General features: G+C 45.8%; 3 protein-coding genes across 3 annotated transcripts; 2 read left to right on the top strand and 1 right to left on the bottom strand.

Annotated features, from left to right (window-relative positions):
- The first annotated feature begins 5,960 nt into the window (after positions 1-5,960).
- On the top strand, positions 5,961-6,450 carry LOC120241240 (histone H2A type 2-B). The gene has a single exon (XM_039246243.1). The coding sequence runs from the start codon at positions 5,961-5,963 to the stop codon at positions 6,351-6,353; it is 393 nt and encodes a 130-aa protein (XP_039102174.1). The 3' UTR covers positions 6,354-6,450.
- An 11-nt stretch (positions 6,451-6,461) lies between these two features.
- Positions 6,462-6,934, bottom strand: LOC120241241 (histone H2A type 2-C). Its single transcript, XM_039246244.1, has one exon. It carries the CDS (start codon positions 6,896-6,898, stop codon positions 6,509-6,511), a length of 390 nt encoding a protein of 129 aa, XP_039102175.1. The 5' UTR covers positions 6,899-6,934; the 3' UTR covers positions 6,462-6,508.
- Positions 6,935-7,183: 249 nt separating this feature from the next.
- Positions 7,184-7,676, top strand: LOC120241243 (histone H2B type 2-E). The gene has a single exon (XM_039246246.1). The coding sequence runs from the start codon at positions 7,223-7,225 to the stop codon at positions 7,601-7,603; it is 381 nt and encodes a 126-aa protein (XP_039102177.1). The 5' UTR covers positions 7,184-7,222; the 3' UTR covers positions 7,604-7,676.
- The last annotated feature ends 19,184 nt before the right edge of the window (positions 7,677-26,860 follow it).

Below are 26,860 nucleotides of genomic sequence, written 5' to 3'. Positions count from 1 at the left end.
ATGGGGAATGTCAGAGGCTGTGGTCGGAGAGGCCTTGCTAGGGAGATGATTTAATCAGAGCTCTGAATTACTAGGGCGAACTAACCACAAGGAAAGAGAGATCTGGGCAGAGGGAATGTATTCATTATGTTCTGAATGTGTTATGTTAAGCTCAGCGTTGGCATACCTGCTGTTCTTAAATGTATCAGATGGATGTGTGAACTAATGTACAAATAGAGAGGGCTGATGTCATTATTATTTCTGTTGCAAAAATAAATGAAAGCTTTGTAAATTGCAAACTCCATAGAGCAAGCTTAGCATCTTTGTTTCTTTTTTTAAAATTTAGTAAAGTTTTTTTTTAATGTTTATTCATTTTCAAGAGAGACAGAACACGAGCGAGCGGCGAAGGGGCAGAGACAGAGAGGGAAACACAGAATTCGAAACAGGCTCCAGGCTCTGAGCTGTCAGCACAGATCCCAACGTGGGGCTCGAACTCAGGTACAGTGAAATCATGATCTGAGCCGAAGTTGGATGCTCAACCCACCCAGGCGCCCCTAGCATCTTTGTTTCTAATAAAAACATTGTACAATTATATCTCCTATTTAGTGAAGGTTTGTCTTGGCCAGATTGAGACTTTGAGGCTTTGAACATCAAAAGATTATGGTGGCCAGCTCAGGTGTAATTAGGCAAAACAAAACAGAACAAAACAAAATGCCAATAAACACTAATTTGTAACATGAGGATGGGGTGTCTAACAAAATACTCATTTCCCCCCCATGATGATCACTTCAATTTGTGATCATGAAAAACTTAATTTGTGCTTATTGATGTATAATTTGCACATAAGGAATTTAGAAATCTTAAGTGTACAGTTTACTTCTATGTATGAATACACCCGTATCAAGATACAGAAAATTTCCAGCCTCAGGGATGTCAATACCACCTCGCCATGGGTAATCATTATTCTAACTCCTATCACCCTAGATTAGTTTTGCCCATTTTAAGACTTCATATAAACAGAATCGCATAGCATGAATTCATTTGTGTTTGTCTTCTTTCAGTCAACATTGTCTGTGAGATTCATCCGTGTGTGTGGCAGTCACGTGCTCATTTTCATCGTTGCATAATATGGCAGTATAAGAATAAACCACATTCTCATACATGCTTTTGTCACATGCAAACATTCATTTCTGTTTGCTGTATATCCAGGAGTGGAATTCCTAGGTCATATGATAAACCTAATGTTTATTTTTATATATGTATGTATGTATATATTTATTTAAGCTTATTTATTTATTTTTGAGAGAAACAGAGAGAGCGCAAGTAGGAAGAGGGGTTAGAAAGACAGGGAGGGAGAGATCTCCAAGCAGGCTCCGTGCTCAGCAGAGCCTGGCGTGCTCAGTCCTGTAACCAAGATCATGACCTCAGCCGAAATCAAGAGTCAGACACCTAGCTGACTGAGCCACTCAGGCGTCCTCCTGATGTTTATTTTTGAAGTGAAAAATTGGTTCAGAGAATTTTTTGGATGCCCTTGCTATGTATGTTGGTGCTAGGTACTGTTCTAAATGGTTTACATTTATGAACTCTTTTAATTTTTACAACAGCCCCATGAAGTACCTACTATTACTTTTTTTTTTATGTTTGTTTAGTTTTGAGACAGTGAGCGGGGGAGGGGCAGAGACAGAGGGGGACAGAGGATCCAAAGCAGACTCTTTGCTGTCAGCGCAGAGCCCGATGCAGGGCTGGAACCCATGAACCACAAGACCCTGACCTGAGCTGAGGTCTGACACTTAACCAACTAAGCCACCCAGGCACCCTATCTACACTGATTACTTTTGCTCTACCAGTGGGGAAGCAGAGACACTTAGAGGTTAGGTAGCTTGCCCGTTGTCACACATCTGGTAAACAATGCAGTCAGGTGGTAGAATTGGGGCTCTTAAACATTAAGCTATTCAGCCTCCTGATACAGCTTTCGGACCAGGCTCTGTACTAGATTCTTTACTTTTATTGTCATTTATTCTAACAAGTCTATTATGGTTGAATATATATATATTTTTCATTTAATTGATGAGCTTCTAGTATATCTTCCATCACTCTGGTTATCACAGTCTACTGTTTTGTTTTGTTTTTTAATTTTTTAATCTTTATTTTATTTTTGAGAGAGAGAGAGCAGGGGAGGAACAGAGGGAGAAGGAGACACAGAATCTGAAGGAGGCTCCAGTCTCTGAGCTGTCAGCAGAAAGCCTGACACGGGGCTCAAACTCATAAACCGTGAGTTCATGATCTGAGCCAAAGTCAGACATTAAACCGACTGAGCCACCCAGGCACCCCTCACAGTCTCCTGTTTATGGGTGACATTTGGAGAATGGTTCTTCAGTAAAGAGAAATATTTTTGAAAAGAAGACACTAATTCCCTAAGAGTGTTTATTATTTCATGTGTTCATGCCGAAAACATTTAATTACCTTTTCAAGAGTCAGGTGGAAGAAATTAAGGGCTCAGATTCAAACACGAAGAAGACATGGTGTCTCCCTTGAGGTGGTTACAGAAAGGAAGTGAGACCAAAGTCAAAGCTGAGTGGTAAGCGCCATCACCAGGATTTGAACAGAGAGGTGGGTACACTGAGGCTGAGTGTGTACAGGAGTAGGCAAGGCCTCATGAAGGAGGAGGTGGTAGCCGGGCTGAAACTCAAAGGATGAGGAGGATTTTGCCAGGTCAAGAGGAGGCTGAGGCCTTCCAATCAAAGGCAACTGTACGTGCAAGAGAGCTGTGGAAAGGACTTAACTGAACGGTGGGCAGCTCAGTATGGAGGAGGCTGGAGGTAGCGGTTGGGGTGAGACAGATAGAAGGAGAGGGGAAGAGAGAGGACTCTGGTTGAAATGGTGGAACGGGGCTAGAAGGCAAAATAAAGGTTTGATTAACTAGATTCCCTGGGAAGGAACTCTGTTGCCTTTGGTTAAAAATCCCAGTTGCCTCTTTATTAAAGGAGGTGAGATGCAGCCTGTCTGTCAGTGATGGCACACTACTTTTACGGATGGCCTGTTCTACTTCATGTTTTAATAGCTCTGGTAAGAATGCTGGGAAAAGAGCTCTGGGGAGCAATACATAGTAATTGAGCCTGGTATAACTTGTGAGATATTGGCCTATCTAGATCAATCTAATAAGGTTTTATAGCTGGATGGAATCTAAAATATTAAATCTAATTTTCTCTCATTCTCTTTCTCTCTTTACCAGAGGAAGAAGGGGAGGCTGTGTAAGTTAAGTGGCTTGTGAAGCCCAGTATCTAGGGAGTGAAGCGGTGTAGAGAGCACAGTTTTTGAGTCAGGCAGAACTGAGGTCTAATCATGTCTTAGTAAATGTCACTTTCAGCAAGTGTCTTAACTTCTCTGAGCCTTACTTTCCTTTTCTGCGAAACAATGACATCTATTTCATAGGTAGCCCCCAGCATAGGGCTTATCACATAAGGTTCTATATACTCTCTTTGCCCTTCACCTTTCCTACAGCACAGGGTCATTGTGATAGAAATAAACAAGAGATAAGAAGTCAGAGAGAGGGGGAGGTCAGGTGCCACCTTAAGCAGGGCCTCTCAAGGTGCCAGAGTTGTAGTGAGGATCCCTACCCCTTCCACCTACTGGACTATCTGGGTTCAGACCCTGTAGGTCTGAAAAGTTGACACTATCAGAACTTCCAGAGTTGATTGGCTTACTGGGGAGAGATCCACACTAACAAAACACATATGAAATTTATGAATAGTCTCGGGTGCAAATTCATTAACTTCTGGTGATGTATCTTCTCATAACTGGCTCATGCCTTCTCAGTCTCATATTTTTATCTTGAAGTAGAATAATCAGAAAGTTGTTGAGCCCAGTATCTGAGCTAAGAGAGTTGAGCAGTCTTCAGAAATATTTCACCCCAGGGGCGCCTGGGTGGCTTAGTCGGTTAAGCATCCGACTTTCACTTAGGTCATGATCTCGCAGTTCATGGGTTCCAGCCCCGCGTCGGGCTCTGTGCTGACTGCCAGCTCAGAGCCTGGAGCCTGTTTCAGAGTCTGTGACTCCCTCTCTCTCTGACCCTCCCCTGCTCACGCTGTCTCTCTCTCTCCTAGAAATAAATAAAAACATTAAAAAAAAAAAAGAAATATTTCACCCCAGTTTTAAGAAAAGGCTGATGATTTCACAACAAGGACCCTTGGTTGTATACGTGTGTATATACGTGTGTGTGTGTGTGTGTGTGTGTGTGTGTATTCACAGTGCTGGAGAAACAACACATTCCTATTGTAATTGCCCTGTTTAGACTCTGTGTGGACCACATCTTTCTATTAACACATGCATCTTCTGAAATGATATAACTGATTGGGTTAGAATTGCCTTCAAGTACATTCTGCTATTGAAAAAGCACTCCCATCGCCTTTGATTGGACCTGGATGTTTCACATGTTTATACCAGCATTCTTACCAGAGGTAATCTCTTACAGATAGCTTACAATAACTTCCAGACTTAAGACTTCCTCTATTTTCTAGAAGCATCTCATGACAGAGTTCCTTGTACTAGTCACAATTATCTGAATACCCGTTGCCTGGTAGGTAGCATGTACTTGATAAACGTCCATTCAATAAAGGCGAGGATAAAGGAGAGAACATCAGAAATGGGCTCAAGGAACAAGATTTATGTCCTCATGGAATCCTCAGGAGGAGGTGCAAAATGGTGTGAGGAATGTAGAACCACCCAGGATGGGAGGCTGAGGAGGGAGAAACAACTTTCAAGATTTCTCTAGAAGGCAGTTGGAAGATTAGTAAAACAAGCCTTACAGGGCTGTTGCTGAAATCTAAGAGCGACGAGGAAGCAGACAGGAGCATGGATTAAAAACTGAAGAGATGCTACGGAAGTAGCGGGATATGCTGTTGGGATGCAGGCTGAGTGAAGATTCTAAGTGTAATTTGGAGAAAGAGCAAACAGAGGAGGTTGGGGTTGTTTGGGTAAGTTGGCGTCTGGATAGGTCAAATTGTTGGCACAAATGAGTTGAAGTACCCAGTAAGCAGTTTGGTGTAAGGGTCTGAGCTTCTAGAACAAATCTGGAGGACAGCTGAAAGCATGGACGTGGGAACCCCCCTCGGGAAGAGTGAACAACGGAGGGGGGTGTTGGGCACGGGGGCAGAGCCCAGATAGGCACGGGAATTCAGAGCTGGGTAGAGGGAAAGCAGCGGGATGGGCAAAGTCAGAAGACATTTTTAAAGCCTGCGGAGCAAGTTTCAAGGCGGTATCGGATGCCTCCTGGAGGTCCAGAGGAGGAAGACAGATCTGTTCCAGTCCTTGGTTACAGTGGATTTCGAGGAGCGGAGATGGCTGGGGGTGGGGCGAAGCCACAACGAAGGCCACGACTAAACTGCAGAGAAAGCCGGCGGCCTTAGTAATATACTCTTCTGGGAGTTAGGCTGTGAAGAGACAGAAAAGGCGGGACTTGGAGGGGAGCTTAAGGCTCAAAGGGATAACCGGCTTCAGAATCCCTACCCTTAGTGGGAGTAACTCTGCATCTGCTGGACGCTCCTCTGCAGGCCTTTTGGGTCCTTCTTAGAACTTCCCTTCTAGCTCTAAACTGGAGGGAAAAAAAAAAAAAACAACCCACAACAATCCTCTCCACCCCCTCCCCTTCGCACCTCGCCTTCTCTAAACTGAAAACAAAAATTGCCATTCAGTAAAACGTACAACAAAACAGTATTCTGTCCGAAGGCTTTCTTTAAAAATCCTGGCATGCAAACGAGGGGCTTTAATGTGACTCCCCGCGATTGGTAGGTACGTACGAAATCCGTCATTTCCTTGCAGTGCAGGATGCAAACGAAGAGTCTGCTTTCTGCTTTCCTATTGGCTGTTTGATTGGTCTACTTCCCTTCACCCCTCCCGGTAGCTCTTATAAATTACACCAAATTGGTTATCCTTTCCACTTCCTTCTCCTTGAATAAGAAGCTGTAGCTGCATTTTTGGCCGTAATGTCAGGACGCGGCAAGCAGGGGGGCAAGGCCCGCGCCAAGGCCAAGTCGCGCTCGTCCCGCGCCGGCCTGCAGTTCCCGGTGGGCCGAGTGCACCGCCTGCTGCGCAAGGGCAACTACGCCGAGCGGGTGGGGGCCGGCGCGCCGGTGTACCTGGCGGCCGTGCTGGAGTACCTGACGGCCGAGATCCTGGAGCTGGCGGGGAACGCGGCCCGAGACAACAAGAAGACGCGCATCATCCCTCGCCATTTGCAGCTGGCCGTGAGAAATGACGAAGAGCTCAACAAGTTACTCGGGGGTGTCACCATTGCCCAGGGCGGCGTCTTGCCCAATATCCAGGCCGTTTTGTTGCCCAAGAAAACGGAGAGTCACAAGCCTGGCAAGAACAAGTAATTAGGAAGCTTGAGACCATCCCCCTAACCCCAAAGGCTCTTTTAAGAGCCACCAAAGTGTCAACGGAGGGGCTGATCACGAAACAGCGCATTAGCTCTTTTTTTGAAAATTTGGGTGGCTCTAAAAAGAGCCTTTGATCTTTGGCTTGTCATGGTTTATTTGCTTTTGGCTTTGTGGCTTTCGGTTTTCTTTGGTAAGAGAACGGCCTGGATGTTGGGCAGCACGCCGCCCTGGGCGATGGTGACTTTGCCCAGCAGCTTGTTCAGTTCCTCGTCGTTGCGGATGGCCAGCTGCAGGTGGCGGGGGATGATGCGCGTCTTCTTGTTGTCTCGCGCCGCGTTGCCCGCCAGCTCCAGGATCTCGGCCGTCAGGTACTCCAGCACGGCCGCCATGTACACCGGCGCGCCGGCCCCCACCCGCTCGGCGTAGTTGCCCTTGCGCAGCAGGCGGTGCACTCGGCCCACCGGGAACTGCAGGCCGGCGCGGGACGAGCGCGACTTGGCCTTGGCGCGGGCCTTGCCCCCCTGCTTGCCGCGACCAGACATGACTCTAAGTGAGGCTAAAACACCCAAAGCTCAGAACCTCACAACAAAACAGGATTGAAATATCAGCGATTGAAAAGCCTTTATAAGCTTTGCTAGGGGTGGGGTCAGGAACCAGTTTTTCATTGGTCCTAAATTGGCTCCAGAACTGGCCAATAAGGCGAAGAGTAGGTGCCGTTACGTAGCTATTACTGATAACGCAAGTTCCCTGCAAAGCCCAATGGAAACGAAGGACTTTTGGAGCCCTAATTTGCATACGGTGGTTATAAAAGGGTCAGGCCCGCCCATTCTCGCACTTCTTTTCTTTGCTTACGCGGGAAGTCTACAATGCCTGAGCCGGCAAAATCCGCTCCTGCGCCCAAGAAGGGCTCGAAAAAGGCTGTCACCAAAGCCCAGAAGAAGGACGGCAAGAAGCGCAAGCGCAGCCGCAAGGAGAGTTACTCCATCTACGTGTACAAGGTGCTGAAGCAGGTGCACCCCGACACCGGCATCTCGTCCAAGGCCATGGGCATCATGAACTCGTTCGTCAACGACATCTTCGAGCGCATCGCCGGCGAGGCTTCCCGCCTGGCGCATTACAACAAGCGCTCCACCATCACGTCCCGGGAGATCCAGACGGCCGTGCGCCTGCTGCTGCCCGGCGAGCTGGCCAAGCACGCCGTGTCCGAGGGCACCAAGGCCGTCACCAAGTACACCAGCTCCAAGTGAGTCCCTGCCGGGACACGGCGCTCACACGAGTCGCCGGCCGCTTGACTCCAAAGGCTCTTTTCAGAGCCACCCACCTAATCACCAGAAAAGAGCTTTGTCACTAATTTTCCCTCTCTTCTCACAAAGTTCCTCCACTTGCAGAAGGTCGTGGAAAATGGCACACGTAGGATCTTAAGCCTTTCTTAAACTAGAGGCTCCTGGCGCGTGACTGGCTTTGCTTTTTAGTCTAGGGCGCGTCTTAAACTCTTAGCTGTGCTGCTTAGTTTTCTTACAAGTCCTTCCGATTTGAGATACTGGAGTATCTTCTCACCTTCCGTCCCTAGACCATTGTGTCCCGGTCGTTCTGCTGGGTGTATGTTTCATCGGTGTTTTAAAACGAAACTGAAATGATTTCGGTCATCCTCGTTAAAGAGTCCCAGGACAACTAAGCCCGGGTGCCGTGAATATTGCGTCAGAGCCCTGAAGAAATCTCCCGAGCGTTTGGCAGCTGCCTGGGTGCCCGTCACCAGTTCGTTCGGCCCCGCGGTGTGGCCTCCTGTGGATAGCAGCGGTCTGGGCGCGAAGGGTGGAGCCAGTGTCGCCGGGTCCTAGCCTTTCCCTGATTGGACAACATGAATATTCAAAATCACGCGCCGGCTTCGGAATTCGTAGATTCTGGTTTCCGCTTCTCGCTTTGGGGCTTTGAAATTCCTATTCTTTTTCGGTTTGTGGATCGTGTTTGCATTTAATTCTCTTCTCGGAACGCTCCGGCCTTAGGTCACTGCACGGCGCTAGGCATTTAGGTCTGGGCTCAAAAGTCACCTCTCGGATACCTTCCCAAGTCCCACTCAGGAATTTGCGCCTCTTGTTCCTGCCTGTCGTCCGGTCTCATGGTTTTCTCTTCCTCCTAGCCGCTGTCAGAAATTGGTGCGTTTCTTGACTATGGTCTTTGTCCTCAAGCCCTTAACAGATTTTGCTGGTCTGTTTTTCTGTATTGTCAGTGCCAGTCGGTGCCTGGCACATAGTGGGCGCTGAATTATTAGTATCTGCCGAATTAATTGTCCCACCCCATCCTTAATCGCTTCCGTGGATGGATGGGTGCTTGCTGTTCATTTCCATTAGATACATGCGAAGGCATGAAAATGGAAATGTTTTTGGAGCTCTTTGCCCGGGTTTGTTCGTGGTCACTTCAGGGCAAGATCTCTGAGGAGGCCCGGGTTAAGATTCTTTTTTGCTCCAAATAGGCGGCAATGGTTGGCTCTCCCTTTACGCTCCTTGGTGTAGGGGAACCTTTTTTGGATTTTCATTAAATTCAGAACATTGGTCACTGGAAGGATCCTCTCCCAGTCTCCTTTTCTGACACCCGTCACCGCCACCCTGAGCCTCTGTTCCCCACTTAATTTACACTTACCTTCTCATTTATCAGGAAGCCCTGAAAAAAAAAAAAATAGACCCTGTAAGACAGGCAAGATTAATAACCCTTTTAAAAGGAGGTTGAGAAGAGCAATGGGATTGGTTCCCTGGTCCTGCAGCTAACGTTTTCCACCTTTGTATCCTCAAATGCGCAGACAATTGCATTTTAGTTTTATTTTGTGTGATTATGGAATGTTCAGTGTTTCTGTCCAAGCCTTGATTTTGCTGATGAAGACACCGAAGGTCTGATAAGTTATTCAAGTCCGCTTTTGGCTAAGGGGTTCTGGAGTTGATCCTAAGGGTTTCATGGATCTAGATGGACTCCAGACATGATCATAAACTGAATCAATCTTATGTTTCCCACATGTGTGTTTTCAAGTGTGTGTAGATGCTATTGGATTAATAAAATTACCAATTATTGTAAAAGCTTGGCTGGATTCTTTTTATCTGCAATATGTTTTCTCATTAAATGAAGTTAACGGATACAACCATTGCTGGGTCTGTGGAAAAGGTAAATATTGATAAGCCATTGGCCAGACTTCTACCCAAGAGGTGCACTGGGACTGAAATAGCTCGTTATGAGGACACTGTTAATGTTTAGTCATTTAAAAAGACATGACCGCAGGGGCACCAGGGTGGCTGGGTCGGTTAAGTGTTCGACTTTGGCTCAGGTCATGATCTCATAGCTCTGGAGTTTGAGTCCCGTGTCCAGCTCTGTGCTGACAGCTCAGAGCCTGGAGCCTACTTTGGATTCTATCTCTCTCTCTCTCTGCCCATCTCCCTACCTCCCTCTCTCAAATATAAATACACATTTAAAAAAATTTTTTTAAAGACTTGACCACAAATAAGAAACATTATAAACAAGGTAGAAGAAATAAAGTCCTTAAGAAAGTTTAGCTGGGGCATCTGGGTGGCTCTGTCAGTTAAGCGTCCAACTTCAAGTCAGGTCATGATCTCCTGGTTCGTGGGTTTGAGCCCCGCATCGGGCTCTGTGCTGACAGCTAGCTCAGAGCCTGGAGCCTGTTTCAGATTCTGTATCTCCCTCTCTCTCTGACCCTCCCCTGCTCATGCTGTCACTCTCAGAAATAAATGAAACATTAAAAATTAAAAAAAAAAAAAAAGAAAGAAAGAAAGTTTAGCTAGCACCCTTATGCTGGATAATATTCTAGGCCCTTTATACATCTTGACCAATTTAATCTTCACAAGAACCTCATGAAATAGTTACCATTATTATCTCCCATTTTATAGATGAGGAAACTGAGGCACAGAAGGAGTTCTCAGGAACTCCAGAAACTACTAGTTCAGGGTGGAAGGCATTTGAGACAGTAAACTCAATCTCTGAAAACCTGGACCCCTCCTTGGGTTGTTTTTTTTTTGGGGGGGGGGGATTATCTGCGCTTTAAAATTAAAAGGAATTTCACCTGCTTTATTCGTTTCAGGACGTGCTCTGTATATAAATTTGTGGTGGTGGTGGTGGCTGAAATCCTTGGGGATGGGGAAATGCAGAGGCCATACCTCAACTTGCTTATCAGTTGGAATCCCTTCACTCATATGAGACAATCTTGGTTACTGGTTTCAGGCTCCTTCTGGGCCTGGGGTTTACCAGGAAGGCAACTGCAGAGTGGGGAAGGGGAAGAGGTGGTAGAATTTGAAATTTTAACTCCAGGGGGAGCTAATTAGTGATGGTGAGTTTGATCTTCCTAAAAAACCTTTTTCATCACTTTTTTTCCTGCTCCAACATCTGTTAGACATTCATTTGCTTATGTTGGGGTTAATAACAATAATTATTATAATAATTGCCTCTACTTATAGACCACTTAACTACTTCCCGGTCCTCTGCCTTGCCTCATCCCGTCTTCAGCGGCACTATTGAAGTAGGTTCCATTATTACCAGCCTTACTTTCTAGATAAAGGAAACAGCCTCCGAGAAGGTAAGTAACTTGTCCGGGATTGTTTAGGAAGTAAGTGGTGGAGGTGTAATCCAACACACAGTTTTAAAAAGCTTGATATTCAAAGCTTCCCAAAATCTGCCTCTTCCTCCTTCAATAGCTCTATCTCCTACTGCCCTCCTATAGGGTTAGGTGTGTTTTCTGCCCTTCTTAAAATGGTCTGTTCACCTTCCACTAAACCTATTTGCTCCTTCCCAGGTCTGGATTGGATTGCCTCTTCCTTCTGGGTTGGCCAGAGTTTTCTTTCAAGCCAAAGCCATACCTTCCAGCTCAAATGACACCTCTTCCTTCACTTCTCTATCACACCCACCTGTACTTGTAAAAAACCCACAATTTTACTGTGATATAACTGATATACAATAAACTGCACATGTTTAAAGTATAATTTGCTAAGTTTTGACATATGTACATATACGCCAGTGAAAACATCACAATTACTCAAAATAAATGAACATATCCATCACCCCACCCTGGAATTTCCTAGTGCTCTTTCATAATTCTTCCCTTTGCTTCCTTCCTCAGCGGCTTCCTTTGCCTCCATCCCTGCCCTCAGGCAACCACTGGTTTGCTTTAGGACATTATAGGTAGTTTGCATTTCTAGAATTTTATGTAAATGCAACCATGGATACACAATGTGTATCATTTGTTTGTTTTTAAGTGTTTTATTTATTTCTGAGAGAGAGAGAGATGGCGTGAGCAGAGGAGGGTCAGAGAGAGAGACACACACACAGAATCTGAAGCTGTCTCCAGGCTCTGAGCTAGCTGTCAGCACAGAGCCCGATGCGGGGCTCGAACCCACGAACCATGAGATCATGACCTGCGCTGAAATGGAAAGCTGGGATTCTCAACCGACTGAGTCACCCCAGGGTTCCTTTTCATTCATTGCTGCGTAAGATGCATGGCTTCCCCACAATTGTTAATCTGTTCACCTGTTAGATGGTTGGCTTATTTCCATTCTTTCATATTGTAATGTACTCCAATTTTGTGCCACAATAGCTCCACAGATGAACGTGATAAACGTTCTGCCCTCAGTTGGGAAGGACCTCAGATGGGGAATGAGACAGTTACACGAACACCTGTTCTCTTCAAGTGGGAGAAAGTGTTAGGGTTGCACCTCTCCGCTCCTAGGCTCAGACCTCTCGAATCCATCCCATGTTCTGCTAGAGTAATCTTCTAAGCCCAGATCTGCCCTCCTCACCTACCTGCTCACAGACCTCCAGGGGCCTGTATCACTGCCTCAGCTGGGCTTTCAAAAGAAAAGAAAAACAAAACACGTAAAACTTTATCAGCAATTCTCACCATAGTTGGTTTCACCATGTGGCGTGGGGAGGCAGCCTGCTTCTTTAAGAGGGAGCTTAACATAACTCAAAATATGGCAAAGCAGTACTTCTGGCACAGAGAGGGGGTCTGAGGGGCAGCTCTGGGTTTCAGTAAGGGACCCTTAGCTGCAAGACTGTCTCTGTGCCTAGGGAGACTGGGGTTCATCACTTGTTTCATATGGGTGACAGGAATTCTGTGTCTACTAATTTTGTAAATCTGTGAAGCCTCTATTGATATGAAGTTCTGTAAGAAAGGCTTCTCTAGGATCATTCCTCTTCTCTGACTCCTAAGCCCTGCCAAGTATGATATCATTCATTTGTGCATTCAAAAATGGGTTGAGTATCTGCTGGATATCAGGCAATCTATTGGGCAATGAGGATCCCAGATTCAACACAACAGAGTGCTGCCACGGATAGTGCAATGGAGAGAGGCCTGACTTGACGTCCGTGGGGGTGAGGAAGGCCTCTGGGAAGAAGGGACCTAGGCTGAGGCCTGAAGTGGATGGGAAGGAAGAGTGTTCCAAGCAGCTAGCGGCATGGGCAAGGGCCTGGGCACAGCAAAAGCCAGCTGGCCCAGAAAGGCAGGAGGAAATGCAAGAAGCCCAGTGTGGGTGGCGTTTTGGGGGACGAGGAGGCGAGCGCAGTAACACGAGGTTACCCCAGTAGGCAGAGCCCAGCCTTGCCAGATGAGGCCAGACATATGGAAGCGGACTTTAGAGAACCCGATGAGCCTCTAGGCTAATGTGACTATGGAGACAGAAAGGGCAGTGGAAACAGAAAAGTCAGTCTCAGAGGCCACAGGGTCTATGTCCGTTCAAGCTCCTTCTGGGGCAGGCGACACCCTGACCCTCAATGAGCATCCATTCACAGCAATGGGCTTCCCTTAACATAGAAGTGGCTGCATCGGGCCATTCAGGCCAAAACTGGCCACCATTGCGCTCTGAGGGACAATGAGATTTCGAGGGGTCAGTGAAATTCATAACTGGTCAAATGTAAAGGTTCGCTAGTGCCCAGTGCTGGTTAGGGTTAGAGAAATGGGGTAGCGTCATACACCATTAGTGAGAGAAGAATGTGGTGCACGCTTTTTAGTGGGTAATGTGACAATAACTATCACAATTCCCTTTTCATATACGAATACAAAACAAAAATGGCTAAACAAACTACTCCAAGATATGTATGCAGAGATGGTAAATAGGAGCTTTTCATTTGTATTTGCTTTTTTTCCCTACTTTTTAATTTTATTATTAAAAAGTTTTTTTAAGTTTATTTTGAGGGGGGGAGAGAAAGTACAAATGGGGGAGGGACAGAAAGAAGGAGTGACAGAATCTCATGCAAGCTCCATGACATCAGTGCACAGCCAGATTTGGGGCTCGAACTCACCAATCGTGAGATCATGACCCGAGCCAAAATGGGAGTCAGACGCTTAATCAACTGAGCCACCCAGGGACCCCTCTACTTTTTTAAAAGTTTATATATTTTTTAGAGAGAGGGAGAGAGAGAGAGCATGCAAGCTGGGGAGGAGCAGAGACAGGGACAGAAGGGTTCCAAGTGCAGAGCAAAGGATGGAACTCACAAAACTGTGAGATCATAACCTGAGCCTAAATCGAAAGCCTAAATCAAAATTAACCGACTGAGCCATCTAGGTGCCCCAACAGCAGCTCTGTATTAAAAACGTATTTTTAATTCTTAAATCTTTTTAAAAATTTTTTTTTAAAATTTATTTTTGAGAGAGAGATAGAGACAGCGTGAGCAGGGGAGGGTCAGAGAGAGGGAGACACAGAACCTGAAGCAGGCTTCAGGCTCTGAGCTAGCTCTCAGCACAGAGCCCAACGTGGGGTTTGAACCCACGAACCGTGAGATCATGACCTGAGCTGAAGTCGGATGCTTAACCGACTGAGCCACCCAGGTGCCCCTAAAAACGTATTTTTAATTCTTGATAATTGAGAAATTAAAACATATGCACAGAGGGGAAGATACCCATTATCCAGCTTCATCAACTATCAACTTAAGACTGTCCTGTATCATTTTGAAGCAGATCCAGACACCATATTATTTCTATGAGCACTGCTATATCCAAGAAGACTCTTTGACTTTCCAGGGCCTATCCTTTCAGAGAGTGTTTTTTGAATGGTATCCCCTGGTCTCTCTTGTTGGGACCTTGGTTATTTTATTTTCCTATTCGTAGTGATATCTGGGACTCTCCACCTTGTGCACTCTAGCTTGTTCCTTGAGGTAGCCCTCTCAGGCAGGGATGGGCGTGGCGGGATCCAATGCCTCAGGTGGGAGCTCTGCCTCGGCGGCTGTGGGGAGGAGAGTGACGGTGCTCCAGTCCCTTCTTGAAGCAAGCGCTGCTCCTCGCTCTTTTGGGCGTGTCAACTCCCCGCACCGGGGGCGCAGCCGAAGTTGGTTGCACTCTTCAACCCAGGCCAGTTCCAATCTCCAAATCCCCGTCCGCGCGGCCCGCTGAAGTGGCCTTAGACACAGCTTCCCAGGCAACCCCCTCGGGGTAATTCCAGGCCCCCTGCCGAGCCCTGGGGGTGGAGTCAGAATCGCTGCTTCCTTCTCTGAGTCAGGCTGAAGCGCAAGGGCAGGGGCTTGCCCGCAGGGTGTTCTGATACCGAGCCCGCTGGAGTGAGGAAAACCGGGTCCCTCTATGGCTCATCACCCAAAACACGAACTCACAGGCCAATTTCCCAGTTTTTAGTTCCTTGCCTTCCCTCTCGAGTCCCAGCCAGCCAGGGGCGCGGATGCCCGGCAGACACCATATTATTTCATCCATAAATATTTGCTTATGTATCTCTAAAAGATAAGGACCACAATACCAAGTCACATCTAAAAAAATTAACAATAGTTCCTTAATTCATCAAATATCCAGTTGGTGTTAAAATTAATCTACATATTGGGGCGCCTGGGTGGCTTAGTCGGTTGAGCGTCCGACTTTTGCTTAGGTCATGATCTCGCGGTTCGTGGGTTCGAGCCCCGCGTCGGGCTCTGTGCTGACTGCCAGCTCAGAGCCTGGAGCCTGTTTCAGTCTGTGACTCCCTCTCTCTCTGACCCTCCCCTGCTCACGCTCTCTCTCTCTCCTAGAAATAAATAAAACATTTAAAAAAAAATTAATCTACATATCACAGCTTTTAAAAATATGCCTTATTTAAATCTGAATCCAGGTAAGTTCTATACATAATGATTGGTTAACATGTCTTTCAACTCTAATATATGTTTCCCACCCATCCTTATTTTTTTGTAATATTTATTTCTGAGAGAGAGAGAGACAGTGTGAGCAAGGGAGGGTCAGAGGGAGAGGGAGATACAGAATCTGAAGCAGGCTCCAGGCTCTGAGCTAGCGGTCAGCACAGAGCCCGATGTGAGGCTCAAACCCACGAACCATGGGATCATGACCGGAGCCAAAGTCGGATGCTTAACTGACTGAGCCACCCAGGCGCTCCTATCTCTATTTTTCTTGTAATTTCTTTGTTGAAGAGGCAGCAGAGTGCTCCAGTTGGGATTTTGCTTATGGCTTCCCTGTGATGTAGTTTATTGTGATTCTCTGTCCCTCTACATTTCCTGTAGAAACAGAGGGAGTAAATGGAGCAGACATGTGATTAGATTTAGGCTCACTTTTGTACTTCCCGGCAAGACTGCTTCACAGGTGGTGCTTCCCCCGCCCCCAACCCCCCCAAGGAGACACACAATGTGTAGCTGTTTCCCTTTTTGTGACAATAGTGCTTAGATCCTTTAATTCATTAGCGGCTGCAGAATGATATTCTAGCACCCCTCCTTAATGTATTAGCTGGAATGCTTCAATAAAGAGAAAGCAGTATTATTTTTAATATCAAACACTCAGAAGCTACTTAAGTATCTAATAAGTGAAAAGAAAGCGACAGCATCCCTTTTGATATAAATAAAAAAGTGTATGTGTGTATTGCTATGTATACATGCATACACGAAGGAAACATTTTTCTGGAATTTCATCTGATAAAACTAGTGATAGCGGCTACTCATAAGAAGAAGAGTTAGGGCAGGCCACAAGGAGGCTTTTACCTTTTCTTTATATCTTTCAATATTATTTGAATTTTTGATGAATGTATGCTTGAAATCATGGTCAGCAGAGGTTATTTGGACAGTGGGGTTATTGGCCTTAAGGAAAAAAAAACCCCAGTGCTGTGAGAATATTTTTGGTGAAAATAGTGTTTCAAACACCTATCCTAATGCTTGGCACCTAGTAGATCAATTCATCTTAATTCGTTCTGAAAAACAATTCAAAAAATCTTCCACCGGGCGCCTGGGTGGCTCAGTTGGTTAAGCGTCTGACTTCAGCTCAGGTCAAGAACTCTAGGTTTGTGCGTGGCTCATGCGTTCGAGTCCCGTGTTGGGCTCTGTGCTGACAGCTCAGAGCCTGGAGCCTGCTTCGGATTCTGTGTCTCCCTGTCTCTCTGCTTCTCCTCTGCTCACACTCTGTCTTTCTCTGTCTCAAAAATAAATAGACATTAAAACATTTAAATGAAAAAAAAATCTTCAGCAATATAACCAGCACTCAATGTAGGCGGCAACAACAGACTCCAAATCTTCCTGGGATTTATGTATGGACCTACTGGTCTGGCATTGGGACTCTGCTAGTCCCAGTCTCATGAAAAATACAACCACTTAAAAAATTGAGAACATCAACTTTAAAAGAGTTATGCTCGGAGGAGATTTTCCTGACTAGTCAACTTTGCTCATGAGGCCTCAGTCACAGATCGGGTCCTCAGCCAGGCCAGGAGAGCCGGTCAGCCTCTTCAAGGAGGACTGGGTCATGGAAGGCTGTGAAATTAGGTGACGAGAGTACAGAGAACGGCCCCGGACAGTTGGCATGGGTCACGGAGTAAGTCTAGAGCAGTATTTGGGGAGGGTATTCTGACCTTCTTATCTTGATTCTGACTGAGACATGCAGGATAAATTGATGCTCCTAAATGTTACTCTTATTTTTTCTGAGATTTGCATATCACACATCATCTGAGAATATCACTGTATTTGCTGTACATATTTAGTAGAACCACTGCCTTTTTTTCTTATTTATTATTCCTTTGTTTATTCTTTACTCCCTTACAGACAATCATTCTAATTTTGCTTCTGTGTGTTCGTGCAAAAGGTGTATTGCTTTCTATGCATCAAAAATAATTATCCTTGGGGCGCCTGGGTGGCTCACTGGGTTAAGCATCCGACATCAGCTCAGGTCATGATCTCACAATTTGTGAGTTCCAGCCCCGCGTTGTGCTCTGTGCTGACAACTTGGAGCCTGGAGCCTGCTCCAGATTCTATGTCTCCTTCTCTCTCTACCCCTCCCCATTAGTGCTCTGTCTCTCTCTCTCTCTCAAAAATAGACATTAAAATTTTTAAAAAATATCCTTGTATACTATATATTGCATTTATATGGCATTCCTGAAATAACAAAATTACAGAGATGAATAGATGCATGGTTTCCAGGGAATGGGGGTGTGATGCGAGGTGGATGGGAAGACACTGGAAAGTTCTTTTGAGGTGATTGAATAGGACTGTATCTTGACTGTGGTGGTGGTTACACGAATTTATAGGCGGAATAAAATTGTATAGAATTATGTGCACACACGCACATGAACTCAGGTTAAAAAACTTCTGAGAAGTAATAAAGGTTAGTTAATTTACAGTAATGTACCCATGTCGATTTTCTGGTTTTGCTATTGTATTACAGGTGACATGTAACATGTCACCATTGGGAGAAGCTGAGAGAAGAGTACAGGGGACTCTGTACTGTTCTTGCAACTTCCTATCAGTCTATTATTATTTCAAAATAAAAACCTTGGGGCTCCTGGATGGCTTAGTCGGTTAAGCGTCCGACTTTCGCTTAGGTCATGATCTCGCGGTTCATGGGTTCGAGCCACGCGTCGGGCTCTGTGCTGACTTCCAGCTCAGAGCCTGGAGCCTGTTTCGGATTCTGTGTCTCCCTCTCTCTCTGACCTTCCCCTGCTCACGCTGTCTCTCTCTCTCTCTCCTAGAAATAAAGAAAACATTAAAAAAAACCCTCAAAAGCTACAGAACATACTTTACTAGTAGTTGAATATATCCAAAAGTAAAATAGAGTGTCGTCTATATATTTTTTCAGTAGAAAAATTCTTCCTTGGTGCCACTGTTGTAAACACTTTCCTCATTCTATCCCCCTAATAATCTATCTAATAACCTAATAACCCTAGCAGGAGGTGGCATCATTGTTTCCACTGTCCAGATGTGGAGATGGAGTCACAGAGAGGTTAAGCACCATGGTTAAGTCACGTGTCTGTAAGTGGCCAAGCCAGGATTAAAAGCCAGAGTCTCTTTTCAGTCATTATGTTGTACTACTAATGTCAAAGAAGCAAGATAGCGAGGCAGCACTTACAGCAGTTAACAATATTGTAAATAACCAAAAATGTAAGAATGCAGAAATAAATACAGCGACTCCAAGAAAAAAACAATCATCCTATCTCAATCAACCTACAACCACCACTTAGTCTATCAAGCCATGTTTATTGACTAGTTTTCAAAAAAACTTTTTAATGTTGTTTTCATTTCTGAGAGAGAGAGAGGCAGTGTGAGCAGGGGAGGGTCAGAGAGAGGGAGACACAGAACCTGAAGCAGGCTCCAGGCTCTGAGCTAGCTGTCAGCACAGAGCCCGACATGGAGTTTGAACCCATGAACCGTGAGATCCTGACCTGAACTGACGTCAGACGTTTAACCAACTGAGCCACCCAGGTGCCTCTATTGACTAGTTTTCAAAGAGGAAGAACATACACCAGAAAAACTGTGACATGTCTCACCAAACAAGGAAAACATAGAGTTAATGTTGGTTGTGGGGAAGCATGGACTGTAGAGTTTCCATGGGCTTAAAGCAAAGCAGGGCTGTGTGAAAGGACAGACATCAGAATTAGGCTTTGAAGTGCATCCAGGACCCTGTTTCCTTGGAAACCACAACTGTTAAGCTAAAGACGGAATGTTGTGTTTAGAAACTTCTGATTGAAGTTTTGTACTCGGGTTGAAAATCAAGGTCTGTGTCAGAGTGATTTAGGGCCTCTAGGTGGGAGGGGGATGTTTCATTCTAGTTGATGTGATTTCAAAAGGCAAAGGTTCTGGTAGTCTGGGAGTTTTAAAATAGGTTTCTCAGTGAATAAGAAAGCGGTCATTCAAAGACAGGGATCGTGACTCTATAGCTGCAGCCTGTCCTTGAGACATGTTTCTTGCTCTTTTCTTTGGCTAGCTATCTCTGTTATCCGGCCTGATGAATAGCAGAACACATTTTTTACTTTCTCAGTTCTAGTTAACTTCTAATTTTTTTAAATGTTTTTTATTTATTTCTAGGAGAGAAAGAGAGAGACAGCGTGAGCAGGGGAGGGTCAGAGAGAGAGGGAGTCACAGACTGAAACAGGCTCCAGGCTCTGAGCTGGCAGTCAGCACAGAGCCCGACGCGGGGCTCGAACCCACGAACCGCGAGATCATGACCTAAGCGAAAGTCGGACGCTTAACCGACTAAGCCACCCAGGCGCCCCAGTTCTAGTTAATTTCTGCTCTCTGAGAACGTATATAAGGGAGATCGTGTTTTACATCTTATTCTATGTTTTACTTTTTCCCTTCCCTAGCCTTATTTTGAAAATGGCCCTTTCCTGCTCGACTCCCACAAAACTCAGACTGCGTCTGTGCTATCCCCGTTGTGGTGTGAATATTCAATCTGTTGATTGAACGGCTGCATTAAACTTCACGAGGAGCAAAGCCACATTTTATCTCCTCACTCTCAGTGACGAACACCCAGGTTTGCTCCAATTCCTTATCGCAAAAAAATGCTACAATGAACATCGTTGTACATTTCCCTTAAGGACCTATGTAAGAATATCTTTTAGATGAAAACCCAGGAACAGAACTCTGCTTATTAGGATCTGTTTATTCTTAATTAAACGAAGAGTACCAGGCTCCACTCCAGAATGGTTGCCCCAGACTTTGAACATCATGGTATCAGTACTCCTCTGAGCCCACTTTCAGACCAACCCTTAGGTCATCCAACTTTATGAGTTTTTCCACACTCTCTGGTGTAAAGTGATATCTCGTTATTCTTTTGTTGTTGTTATTGTTGTTTCTTTGATTATTAATGAGTTCAAGCATCTCTGCATGAGTTTGATAGCTTTTGTGTTTGTTCTCTTGTATATTGCCTGTTCATATCCTTTTCTCCAACGTTGTTTATAGAATAAAACCTAGCCTCTCCCTAGTTTGGCATCGAGTCTCTGGTACTAAAAGCTCACTTTTTTTTTTAAGATTTATTTTTTGGGGCGCCTGGGTGGCTTAGTTGATTGAGCGTCCGACTTTCGCTTAGGTCATGATCTCGCGGTTCGTGGGTTCGAGCCCCGCGTCGGGCTCTGTGCTGACTGCCAGCTCAGAGCCTGAAGCCTATTTCAGAGTCTGTGATTCCCTCTCTCTCTGACCCTCCCCTGCTCATGCTCTCTCTCTGTCTCCTAGAAATAAATAAAAATATTTTAAAAAAAAGATTTATTTTTTAAATAATCTCTACACCCTACATGGGGCTCAAACTCACAACCCTGAGATCGAGTTGCATGCTCTATTGACTGAGCCAGAAGCACTCCTAAAATCCCACTTCTCATCACTGCCCTTTGCCCATGTCACATGTGGCCCCATAAAAGTTTTTCGTTTTCATTGTCTGTTCTGCCTGGATTATACCACCTTCCCCTAGCCCCCAATCTAAACATGCCTCAAAGCCTGAATATTCTTTAAAACCCAGCTCAAATATCACCACCGTATTTGCTCAGCTGGAATGGACCTTTCCTTCTCAGCTCCCACAGAGCTCAACCTACATTTCCCTTTGTCATCTACCACAATAAGCCTTCCACTCTAGCTACTGAGTAGGTATTACCTCCCTACAAAGACAGGCATAGATTGTGTGCAAGACCAGAGGGATTCAGAAGGCATACTCGGAGAAATATTAAGACTTATTAAAAATGTAAAAGATGATTTGTTACTTTGTTCTTTGTAGTTTTCCTTTAGCCAGTGGTTTTTTCCTAACTACAGGTTATGAAATTGATTTACTTGAGAGAGCTCACCTTTTCACTTTTCCCTCTTTTTAAGGAGATAGGGTAAATCACAAATAGTATCATTTTGTGAAACTTGTTGCAATTTATATTCTTTCCTTTTTTTAATGTTTATTTTATTTTTGAGAGAGAGAAAGAGCATGAACGGTGTTGGGAGGTGGGGAGCAGAGAGAGAGAGAGAGGGAGACACAGAACCCGAAGCAGGCTCGAGGCTCCAAGCTATCGGCACAGAGCCCGAAGAGGGGTGCCCCTCTCGTGTATTCTTCTAAGGGCTCATTCATCTTTTTAAAAAGGCATTTACTCTCCCCTAAGAGGCCTCTAGGCCCCCTCTTCTTTCACTATTAAGAAGATATTTCTGGGTCACCTGGGTGGCTCAGTCGGTTAAGCGTCCGACTTTGGCTCAGGTCATGATCTCATGGTTTGTGGGTTCGAGTCCTGCGTCGAGCTCTGTACTGACAGCTAGCTCAGAGCCTGGAGCCTGTTTCAGATTCTCTATCTCCTTCTCTCTGACCCTCCCCTGCTTGCGCTCTCTCTCTCTCAGAAATAAATGAAACATTAAAAAAATCTTTTTTAAAAAGAAGGTATTTATGATTTCTGTCTGAATTCTAAGCCACCTTGGGAAGTTAATTATTTTTCCCTAGGCATCTCCCGTATACACGTGAGGTACGCATGTTAATAAACTTCTGTTTGACTTTCTCTTGTTAATCTGTCTTTCATTATGGGAGTCTCAGCTGGAATGCAGAAGGGTAGAGGGAAAATTATTTTCTTTTCTGTAGAGTACAAATATATATGTATGTATGTATGTATATGTACATATATATATATAGTGTTTATTTATTTTTGAGAGAGAGACAGAATGTGAATGACAAAGGGGCAGAGAGAGAGGGAGACACAGAATCTGAAGCAGGCTCCAGGCTCCAAGCTGTCAGCACAGAGCCTGATGTGGGGCTCGAACCCACGAAGTGTGAGATCATGACCTGACCCGAAGTTGGACGCTTAACCGACTGAACCACCCAGGTACCCCCCTACAGTCCAAATATTGGTATTATTTGTATCTATGTGTACGTCACTTTCCCCAGAAACCTTGAACCTAATACAAAAGAAAAGTAAAACACAAAACTTAGGCTCAAATTCCATCCTGGTCACTTTTTAGCTGGATGATCCGTATCCCCAGGGGGCTCACCTTCACCAGAAATTTCCCTAAAACAGGAATAAGAAGCCCTACTTCCTTCCTGGGGCTATTGTGGAATCAAATGAGAAGACATATGGGAAAAGCTTCTGTGAGTCACGAAACCCCCAATATTTAGGTAAGAACCTAAATATTCTTACTGTTTGGGTTACAGTCTAGAAGAATCACTAGATGCTACTCATCTAGATTATATACTGCTTTATTTCCTGTGTGTTAGTCATTCCATGTCATGATTGTGAGGTTCCCGAGGTAAACATCCAGAACTTGTATCAGTTAGTGTTTATCATAATGGTAATGAAACGACTAATAATTATTACTTTATTACCTTGTTGAGACTCTGCCCTCAGTACTTTGCATGGACTGTATTTATCTCATTTCATCCCTATGGTAATCCTATGAGGTATGTACATTTCTTGCACTATTTTACAGATATTCAAACTGCAACACCCGGCTCCTCTTGTAGTAGCTCTATGTCTGTTCTCTTCCAGTTTTTCCCAGACACATCAATCTGGGGAACAGTTTCCTAGTTGCTCGGACAGTTGGGCCTTCCCAAGGTTACCAGAGGCACCTAGCCAAGGGCCACAGACCTCTGTGTGTTTTGCTCTGAAGGCTGGAGTTCCCTAAGTGCAGATACAGCCTCCCCTCTGGCCCGCACGCTGTCGGACACAGGGAGTGTTAGTAAAAATGCAAATCTGTTTCTCTTGGTTTATACTCAGGTGTAACTGACAGGCAGAAGGGCCTTTTGGAGATGGAAAGTGCAGGGGCTCCTAAAGAGAGAAAATTAGGGGCAGTCTGGGCCTGCTTCGAGAAAGCCGTCTAAGAAGACCTGAGCTCAGAATATGCAGTGGGTTGAACAGTGTCCTCCCAAAAGTCATGTTCACCCGGAAGCTCAGAATGTGACCCTATTTAGGAATGGGTCTTTGCAGATGTAATTAAGGATCTTCAGCTGAAATCCTCCTGGATGCAGGGTGGGATAAGAGAAAGGGGTGGGAAAAGAAGACATCCACATGGCCAACAGACACATGAGAAAATGCTCAACATCACTCGTCATCAGGGAAATCCAAATCAAAACCACACTGAGATACCACCTCACACCTGTCAGAACGGCTAACATTAACAGCTCAGGCAACAACAGACGTTGGCGAAGATGCGGAGAAAGAGGATCTCTTTTGCGCTGCTGGTGGGAACGCAAGCTGGTGCAGCCGCCCTCAAAAACAGTATGGAGGTTCCTCACAAACTTAAACACAGAACTACCCTATGACCTAGCAATTGCATTACTAGGTATTTGTTCAAGGGATACAGGTGTGCTGTTTCGAAGGAGCACATGCACTCATATGCTCATGATAACAGCGCTATCAACTATAGCCAAAGTATGGAAAGAGCCCAAATGTCCATTGACGGATGAATGGATAAAGAAGCTGTGGTATGTATATATACAATGGAATATTGCTCGGCAATCATAAAGAATGAAATCTTGCCATTTCCAACCACATGGATGGAACTAGAGGGTGTTATGCTAAGTGAAATTAGTCAGTCAGAGAAAGACAAATATCATATGATATCTCTCACATGTGGAATTTAAGATTCAAAACAGATGAACATAAGGGAAGGGAAGCAAAAATAGTATAAAAGCAGGGAGGGAGACAAAACATGAGACTCTTAAATACAGAGAATAAACTGAGGGTTGCTGGAGGGGCTGTGGGTGGGGGGATGGGCTAGATGGGTGGGGGACATTGAGGAAGACACTTGTTGGGATGAGCACTGGGTGTTACACATAGGGGATGAGTCACTGGATTCTGTTCCTGAAATCATTATTGCACTCTATGCTAACTTGGATGTAAATTTATAAATAAATTAAATTAAAAATAAATAAATAAATAAATAAAGCATGGGACTCAGGAAAGGAGAGAGAGAGAGAAGCGGGAAAGACACAGGGAAGAAGGCCATATGAAGACACAGGCAGAGATTGGAGATTTTGCTGCCAGAAGGAAAGCCGGGAGCCACCTGAAGCTGAAGGAGGCAAGGGAGGATTGTCCCCTAGAAGCTTTGGAGAAAGCCCTAGCCCTGCTGAGACCTTGGTTTCAGACCACGCGTCTCCAGAACTTGCTTCAAGCTACAGAGCTTGTGGTGATCCTAGGACACGCACAGGATTTTAGCAGCAGGTTGGGTGTGAGCCTTCCTCCAGGGCCAGAAGAGCTTTGCTCCAAGCCCACGGTGGGGCCAGTCGGGGTTCTTCCTGCCCTGCATGGTCTCCGGGAGCCCTACAGAGGCCCAGCGCTGAGAGAGGCCTCCCACCGTCTGGGAGTGCTCAGCGCCGCTCACGAAGACGGAAAGGCCCCCAGGAATACCGGGGTAAGCAGGTCAGGGGGGCTGCTCAGGCCCAGGGAGGGGACAGTCTGTCCACTGCGGAGTACCAGGTCTCCCATTCCTGATCCTTTTCTCTCCTCTGCCCCATCTTCCCCCCCCACCCACTCCTTCCTCCAAGTACACTTCCTACTCTGCGCTGACCACTCTCAAATCCCCCAACCCCCTCCGAAATTAAAAGAACCTGGTGTCTTTCATGAATGAAAAGGATGGTGTGTATCCCGTTCCTGCTTTAACAAATCACCCCGGATGGAGGTTTGAAACAACACAAATGTATTCTCTCACTGTTCTCCAGGTCAGACGCGCCCAAAGTGAGTCTTAAGGGGCTAAAATCAGTTTCAGAAGGACTGATTCCTTCTGGAGGCTCCAGAGGGAGAATCCATTCCTGTCTCTTTCAGCTTGCAGAGGCTGCTACCATCTCTTGGCCTCCAGCCTCGGCACTGTCATTACTTCATCTTCTCCCTGTTAGACCTCTTGCCTCTTTAACAAGGTCCATTGTGATGATATTTAGGGCTCACCCAGATAATCCGGGATAAATTCCGCCTCAAGATCCTGAATTTAATCGCACCTGCAAAGGCCCTTTTGCTATAGAAGGTAACATATTCACAGGTTGCAGGGGTCACGCTGTGGACATCTGGGGGGCGCTGTTCAATTTACCGCAAATGTGCACCCCTCCCTAAAGCATCTCTCTTGAAGCACTGATCCCACTGAGGGGATTGGCAGTGGTAAACTCTGCCTTCAGTGAAGGTCACAGACACAGGCAATCGTGGGCTGTGGCCGTTTGTGGACAAGGGTTACAACCTGCAGGAAGTTCCTTCCAGGGTCCAGGCCACATTGCTCCTGACCTGCAAATTCCCGAGATTCCGTGAGAGGTGGGGGCGGGGGGGGATGAGAGGGTGGGTCTTGGATGCTGTGTCCTTTGGAGCAAAGATTCAGAGGCCCAGGTTTTCAGGTCCTTCATGAGGCATTCCCTGACCATCTAGGCAGTCAGGATGCTGACTTACAGAGATGAATGGGCAGAATGGCCAACCTGAAGGAACTCAGATTCTGATGGGGAAAGTGGAAGGAGGCTAAAACAGAGGAGAGCGCATGCTTGTTAGAACCTGAAGAAAGTGCTGTTGGTCTGAGAAGGAGGAGTGGGGGGGAGGAGGGGCACACAAGGAAAGCATCACAGGGCTGAATACCACCAGTCAGGTACTGTTATCCCCATTTTAGAGATGCGCAACTGAGGCCCGGTGAGATGAAGCATCTTGCCAAAGCCTCATAGGTAGTTAAGAGGCAGAGCCTGGACTCAGACTCAAGTCTGTGGCCTTGCACTTAGCCTCTGCTTCTCTGTACCGATCATGACACGTGGGCATGTATTCCATGCTGAAGGCAACATGGTGGAGGAGACAGAGGGTGTAAAGCTCAACTCTGGCACAGGGTAGAAGTTTTTCTCCGCTTGACGGTAGTGAAGCTGGACTGTGGGTAAGCAGGTACCAAAGGGCCTGTTGAAGCAGCAAGACCTCAACCCCATACCTCCTGAGCCTCCTGTCACGTCCCCTCTCGGCTTCCAGTGTGTCCTCTTCACTTGATGCTTTCTGCTTAGGAACGTGAACTGTGGAGTCCCAGCACTTTGGGCGGAACCCTGGGTCACGGCACTCACTAGCTGTGGGAGCTTAGGCAAAATACTTTGAGCTTCCTGGTCTGTAAAATGATGAGAAAACACCTACCTGCCTTGCAGGGATTAATCATAGTGATTAAAAGAGAGATGAAGTAGAAAGCATAGTCAGAAGTGACTGAGCCACAGGGCGCCCAAGTGGCTCAGTGGGTTAAGGGTCTGACTTCAGCTCAGGTCATGATCTCCCAGTTCCTGGGTTCGGGCCCCGTGTCAGGCTCTGTGCTGACAGCTCAGAGCCAGGAGGCTGCTTCAAATTCTGTGTCTCCGTCTCCCTTTCACAGAAGGAGATCCTGTGTGTCCTCTCCCC

Source organism: Hyaena hyaena, unplaced genomic scaffold, assembly GCF_003009895.1.
Source record: "Hyaena hyaena isolate Hyena2069 unplaced genomic scaffold, ASM300989v1 scaffold_284, whole genome shotgun sequence".
Classification (NCBI taxonomy): Eukaryota; Metazoa; Chordata; class Mammalia; order Carnivora; family Hyaenidae; genus Hyaena; species Hyaena hyaena.
The sequence above is the reverse complement of the archived record's forward strand: the minus strand, read 5'-3'. Positions and strand labels throughout refer to the sequence as shown.